General features: G+C 38.6%; 1 protein-coding gene across 1 annotated transcript; it reads left to right on the top strand.

The window, feature by feature from the left end:
- Positions 1 to 3,041: 3,041 nt before the first annotated feature.
- Positions 3,042 to 6,129, top strand: cdx4 (caudal type homeobox 4). Its single transcript, XM_041048444.1, has 3 exons — positions 3,042 to 3,477; positions 4,857 to 5,002; positions 5,896 to 6,129. The coding sequence occupies exons 1-3, from the start codon at positions 3,042 to 3,044 to the stop codon at positions 6,127 to 6,129; spliced, it is 816 nt and encodes a 271-aa protein (XP_040904378.1).
- Positions 6,130 to 7,475: the final 1,346 nt, after the last annotated feature.

Below are 7,475 nucleotides of genomic sequence, written 5' to 3'. Positions count from 1 at the left end.
TAAGCACGTTTTCTGAATCACATCTGCATACACCCTGCATTCATATTATCAAAAATTCATCTGACGGATGTGACATGTAATACAAAAGAACACTGGAAGAGTCAGTCCTGTCATAAGAGTCACCTGATGACATGTCGTTTCTTCAAGTACAGAGTTACATAAAATATTTTCTCCTCGAGCTTCCTCTTCAGATGTTACTCATAAGGGTGTTGCAAGGACCATCTGAAAAACAAAGTTTGAAATCAGAGACAGAGGAGAACAACATGAGGAGGTGAATGTACCAAAAAAGAAAAAATAACTACAGGTCGACCTGTATCACAAACAAAGTATGAACAGGAAGTATCATCCAGTTTGAAGCAACAAGAAGTATACATGGGATTTTTCTCTTCTTAACACATTTCTGTAATCATTGTTGGTAGCACGTGCTTTATAATGATCAGCCCCTCATACATGTTTAATAAATAGTTTATGACACTGCAATGTAGTTGTAAGCAGAAATAAGTGTGTAGTGTCTCTACTGCATGTCTTTGATAAATACTATACAATAGCAACTAAAATGTCCTTATATGTTCATGTAATTATAAGGTGTTACAAACCCTTTATTAAAAAAGCTGAATTTAAAGTGCTATCTTGTCATCAATAACATAGCTCATGTGATTTCCCTTTCATTTTAATGCTCTGTTTATTTATACTAAGTTCAATGGGAGGTTCTGAGGAGAAAACGTATATAAATATTTTTCCCAATGACAGGACTCAAGATATGTTCAACTCATTGTTGCCTAATGAAATTTTAAAATAACTACCAGAGTAAATATCATAGTCCTGATAGTTTATGGGATTATTACAGTAACTTATTGCCATCTGGAAACTATTAGCTTGTGTGATACATGTTGAAATACTCTGACTGTGGTGTGTAACTTGGTGCGCATCATTTAATGCTGTTTGTAGGTAGAGGCTGCCCTCTTGAGGTAAATCTTCTGGTGTGTGGTCCCAGATTTCAAGTCACCAGTTTAATTGCTGCAGTTGCAGTTTCTGTAGAAAACCACATGAGGGCAGCAGTGAGTGTGAATCACCAGCCCACAGGCTGAGGATGTTAACAGGATCTCAGTACAAATACAGTGCAGTGATGTTATCAGCTCTAAAGAGGATGAGAACAAACTGGGAACTGTTATAAAAGAGAACTACTTTAGCCTTCAAATGTAGTTTTACAATCAGGAAGTAAAATCCATGTGAAAACTATGGAATTCCTACAGAGTTGGTTTAATAAGTCAGCTGTTAAAGGTAAAAGGCCTGATCTGACATGTGCAAGAAATCTTTATGAACAGAATTCCTAGTGTACATCATCCCGAAGAGAAACTGCTTTAAGACACACAATCATGCAGATTCCTTCGAGAGGAAAGGCAACAGCTTATGCTTTTCTGAAAGAGATATCAGTGATTGTGACATCTTATAAAAACTACACCACAGTGTAAAGCCTCTGTTGTGGCCACACAAAAAAAACAACAACAAAAAACTATGCTTGATACTTAACATGATCTATAAACAGAGAGAGCTGACTGACACAAAACTGTGTACAGCTCAGAGACGTGGCTGGCCGTGGACTGTCAAAGGCCAACTCCATTACTTTGTCTCATAAATATTTTGTGGTCAATAAACAGATGCTTCAGAGACACACCATCAGCATGTTTATGACTTTGCATTGGACTTTTAGACAAACCAATTAGACAGCTCTGCTAAATAAGCCGTCTGACACCTGCCGAATTATTCAGGAGAATATTAAGACATGACAGATAAAATACGACAATGAGAAGTGGTGTGTGCTCCTGATGATTCAGACACACAAGATTACAAAGATTACTCAAATTCTGAGTTCGTGATTTTCAAAAAAAAAAGTTCATTTAAATTAAAATTTTTTCTTAAATATACCCGACATTTTGTATGCTCAGTAAATTTGTTGTTTCATCAACTGAATTAAACTGTTGCTCTAAATCTAAATCTGACAATATTAAAACTTTTCAGGAACTGGGAGCCCAAACGCCAAATGTGTTTTTATAAATCAGATCTTTAATCAGGCAGTTAGTTCCCTAAGACACAAATTAGACGTGGAAAATAAGCAGAGGAGAAAAAGAAGTTGGCAGTAATTTCAGGAGACAGTGACTGATGTGTCGCAGGCCGCTGTTTGTCACAGAGGGGGTTGTTGGAGTTTCCTTGTAACCGGAATTAGCTGTGAAGTGCGACCTTGAGGTGTGAACACGGATTACTAAAGCTCCGGCTTGCTTCTAGAAAAAGTCTCTCATACTTTGCACCTCGTTTGCAAGTGAATATCTTAAATAAAAACGGGATTCAGTGTGAAGCGTGGTTGGAAACGGCTGAATTCCCACGATAACACGTTTTTAAACAGGGTGGATCTTTTGGATCAAGCTCGGAAAGATGAAACTGTAGACCTACACTCTGTTACAGGCTCAAACTAAATTAACTGTCTCTAAAAAGTGAATTAAGTCCTGTACAATAAAACATATCTGTGCGCAATTACGCACAGGCCTTTCCTGCTTTATGCATTTGTGCACGTGTTGCATCGGCTTTTTTGCCGGTTCGTGCAGCCTGTGCAGCTGATAGGCCGTGGTGTTAATTTATTCATGGAGTGGAAAACCCATGTCCAGGATAGGCCCACTGTCAGGTGATGACGCGCTACAGGACAGACGCAAGGGGGACAGCTGGGCCGGCATCACCGGTCACTCTCATTTGGATGCAAATCTCCAAGAGTTGAGGACTTGGCTAACGTCAGGCAGGCCTTAGTATACCTTTAACATCTTGTCAACAGAGACACATCATGTGAGACTGGAGACAGACTGGAACTACGTCGCGTTTCACTCGGGGAGCCTCGCTGGACTATAAAAAGCAGGATTGGGTTTTTTTTGTTTTTTTGTTTTTGTTTTTTGTTTTTAAATAAAAACAGTTTCAGGGCAACAATGTCGCCTTAAAACAGGCCACATCATCACCCTTTGCTGTTTTCACTAAATTAAATTGTTTTTGTACAAATCATGTATGTGGGATACCTACTGGATAAGGAAAGCGGCATGTATCACCAAGGACCAGTGAGAAGATCAAGCATTAATCTGCCTCCACAGAACTTTGTTTCTACACCACAGTACCCCGACTTCACTGGATACCATCATGTGCCAAACATGGATACGCACGCACAGTCTGCGGGGAGTTGGGGGCCTACATACGGTGCCCCACGAGAGGACTGGGGCGCATATAGTCTGGGACCACCTAATACAATTCCTACACCCATGAACAACTCCTCTCCTGGACAGGTTCCTTACTGCTCCTCTGAGTACAGTCACATGCATCCTCCGGGATCTGCGGTGTTACAGCCGCCGCCGGAGAACGTTACTGCTGCACAGCTTTCTCCTGATAGAGAAAGACGCAATTCATACCAGTGGATGAGCAAAACTGCGCAATCGTCTTCTACAGGTGAGTTCATCACCCTAAACATTGTGCCAAAGTTATGAGCTGAAGCGCTTGCCCTGGTCTTGCAGTTCCATGTCACTTAAAATAAAGTTTATTATTGAAATTGTTAAATTAAAAATCGCAAGAGCTGGGAATCATTAGGATAGCATTGATAGTGGGGAAAAGAAATGTCAAAAGTGCAGAAGAACTCGTTAGAAACTGAACGAACAGAGGAAAACTCTGGTCGACGCTTGTCTACAATACAACACAATTTTAACAGAATGAGAAAATTTATGGGCCACAACTGACTAAGCCTCTTTAAAATAACATTAATAATGATAACGAATTGGATCTGACAAACAGCAGAAAGAATCAGTCAAATGTGTCCACAAATTATTTCTATATATCATAATTTTAATGGTTAAGATGGACTAAAGGACAAGAGATCAGTCCACTGTATGCTCTCCTGTGCTGGAAAAAAAAAAAAAGGTGTGAGGAATCGGCGCCAGGCCCAGTTGTGATGTTAATGTCATTATTCCTGGAGATGTGAGGTCGACTTCCCTGTCACATTGTTTGGTGTTTTGAGTGTTATCCGTCATATCCAGGCGGTGGCCTTTGCTTTCGACACCTCTTCACTTTGATATGCACCAACCTCTCTTCCTCTCCCAGAGTTATATTGCCGGAAAGAGTGACAGTTTTCACAGCTAATGTTTCAAACGTGGAGTCAAACATACTGTAGGGCCTTGCATCAGCGTAAAGTACAGTTTAAAATGTAATATTATTTAATCATGTGCGCTAGAATAAAACTGATTTACACTAACATATATTCATCAAAATGAATCCATGCTACAGTTTATTGTTGGAATATGAGCGTCCATCACTATTTCTTTTTGTTTCAGTTAGAAGTGTCATTATCAGACGTTTGTTTTCTAACTTGCGAACATAAAAAAAAACTGAATATGCTTTTACGCAGGCCAATAAAATTGTGAGAACAGGTCTAACAAATACAACACACAACCTACATGCTGTCCGAGGTTGTTTTAAGGAGAATAAAGTGCATTAATTCTTCAGCTTCTACAGATGCTTTTCTAATCTCCTGTGTCATGTGTTCTCTTTTTAACTTGTCAGTGGAGGATCTGACTCATGGCTGTTTGAAATTCACTTTTCTACAGCTGTCATCAAAGCAAGATCAAAAAGCTCAATTTGCGTAACTGTAGATAAAACGAGGAGATGTGGATTTAAGACACAGCTAATAAAGATGCCATGTTCAGATAGGCCGGCCCTGGCATGCAGCCTCGTCTGTGTAAATCTTCCAGTTTAACCACTTGGCTGCAAACTGATGATCCTTAAAAAACGGACAAGCGAAATATTCATGCTGTTTTTTTTTTTTCTCATCTTCGCAGGTAAAACAAGAACGAAGGAGAAATACAGGGTAGTATACACAGACCATCAGAGACTGGAGCTGGAGAAGGAGTTTCACTTCAACAGATACATCACCATCAGGAGGAAATCTGAACTGGCTGTAAACCTCGGCCTGTCGGAAAGACAGGTATGTCCCATGAAATACTTCGCTCTGGTTCGTTTTTCATCGCAGGAAGATGCGATAAGTAGTTTAAACCCGTGTTACGTCTGAACATTAAGAGACACCATACAGAAATGTAGGCTTGTTTTCACTTAAAAAACTGAGACCTACAGAAAACGTGTCAATATTAGCACCGAAGTCTTGCGTTACGCTCAATATATTTACGTCCATGAGACGGAAATACGTTGGATGTGTTTTAAAAAAAAATCCTAACCCCTGAGTTACTGTCTTTAGTTTTTTTTTTTTTTTTAATTATTATTAATTAATTACTCCATGTTTCATAATTAAATTCCCCAAAACAAAAGGTATATGTTTTTTAGGTCTTTTAATTTTCTAAAATTTTAAAATTGCAGCAAAGAAATTGTGGAAATGCATTTATTATGTTAGACACATATTTATATTGATATTTTTTGCTGTTCTATCTGGTGACAAGCATTCTTATTTTTTTATTTTACGTAGAAATGACTGGCTTGGAGATTAAAAAACATAGTTTAGACCCAAAATGTATGGGCTATTTAATGTTTATTGTTGTTGTCAGTTAATTCTTATTTTCTATGTATGCTTACCAACTTACAAGAGGTTTATTTTATTTTAGTAATGAATGTCAGGTTGAACGAGCAGCCCACGTCTAAAAATATGCCTAATGCTTATTACTATTATTCATCAACAGTTTTTATTTCCTATTTAAGTCCATCTATGGATGTGCATTTTATTTTAATTTAATTATAAAGGACTGGCGTAGAAGTTAAACGAGGTTCCTTAGATCTAGAAAATTGTTTTATCTTATTTTAGATTAAAGGATGTGGCACATCGGCAAAAGATATATATACATATTTGATTAAATTTTTCTTCCTTTACAGGTAAAAATCTGGTTTCAGAATCGCAGAGCCAAGGAGAGGAAACTGATCAAGAAGAAGATGGGTCAGTCTGACGGCAGCGGGGGGTCTGTGCACAGTGACCCGGGTTCCGTGAGCCCTCTGCCGGTGCCGGGATCCCTCAGTCCCACAGACATCCACGGTTCTCTGTACCCTCCTCAGGGAATGAACACCTTGCCATCTATCAGGAATATACAGCAAGTGACTGTGACTCAGTGAAACAGTTCACCGTCTGGACCATGTAACATAACTGAGCACTCCGACACGCTGACAGGACACTTGATAGACAGCCAGAGGATCTGAACTCACGTCCTGAAGCACAGAGCTGTGGATAAACATTTGATTTATAGCAACGAAATGCTGGAGGCTCTTGAAATATTGCTTTTTATAGAATAGTTCTAATAACGTGGGGATTAAAAAAAAAAGAAAAAAAGTAAAAGAAAAAATCGACGTGTTTCAAACTTAAAAGCTTTAAATTGTTTGTGAGTTAATAAGATATAAATATCCTTTTTTTGTATGCGATGAAGTGTATGTTTGTGAATAAAATGAGAATTCAGGAACCTGGATCCAGTTTGAAACTGGATTGTGTGTGGCTCATGTCACACTGGACAGACTGCTTTGACTTGACAAATCATTCACACGCGTTTTTCAGCACAATTGTATCCGCTTTAGTAAAGCAGAGAGCAGCTGGTAATGATACGGGTCGTTTGATGGCAACTTTCAAAATGTAAATAAAATGCTTTTTTTTTTTGCAGTACATCTGTCATTTTTCCTCATTTCTGATTTTTTTTTTCCAAGCACACAGGTCTATCAACAGTAAGAAAAAATAAAGATTTGCAGCTACAAATTGTTTTCCAAAGATGAAGCAACAGGCTTTTGATAAATTCAGTGCATCTACTTTTAGATTTGAATTAAATAGATTCAGGCCTCTTTTCCAAAGCTTAAACGGGAATCACACAGCTGCAAACTTTGCATGGTTTTGTGTAGTCTCTGCAGGGCTAGTTTGTTGTCAGTCTTCTGAGAAGCTGACAAACTTTGTACACTTTAAAAACCGCCCAGCTGTGAAGGAGCCCACGAAGTAATGGCTATGGAATTGAGACTGATGGTCTAATTTTGTTATCCAATTCAACACATTAAACACAACGCTGTCGGTGAATTTGTTCTACATTATATAGTATAAAATAGTAAGCTGTTTTAAAACTGCTGCCTGCAGCCTAGACTTCTACAGCACAGGTAGTAATTTTAGTTAGTTTTAGGTAGGCCTATTCTAACTGCATACGCGGATCAAAGCCTTTTAGAAATGAAAAGGTCGTGTTCTTCAGCTCAAAGTAATTGGTTTAGGTGACATGTTAATTGTCAGGTGGCTAGACTGGCTATTTCAGGACTTCTCCTGACTTTGACCTGGTTTAGTTAATAACTGGTCATCCCCAACGCAGTACAGGGTTTGTAATTTTAGATGTAGAGTGAAAAGTTACACATTTTTCCTACTAGATTCTACTAATAGTGGGATATTTTATGGTGATATTTTCTGCTGCGGAGCATCTGAACACACAGGGGCGATGGTC

This window comes from Toxotes jaculatrix, chromosome 10, assembly GCF_017976425.1.
Source record: "Toxotes jaculatrix isolate fToxJac2 chromosome 10, fToxJac2.pri, whole genome shotgun sequence".
NCBI lineage: Eukaryota > Metazoa > Chordata > Actinopteri > Toxotidae > Toxotes > Toxotes jaculatrix.
This window is presented reverse-complemented; position numbering and strand designations above follow the sequence as displayed.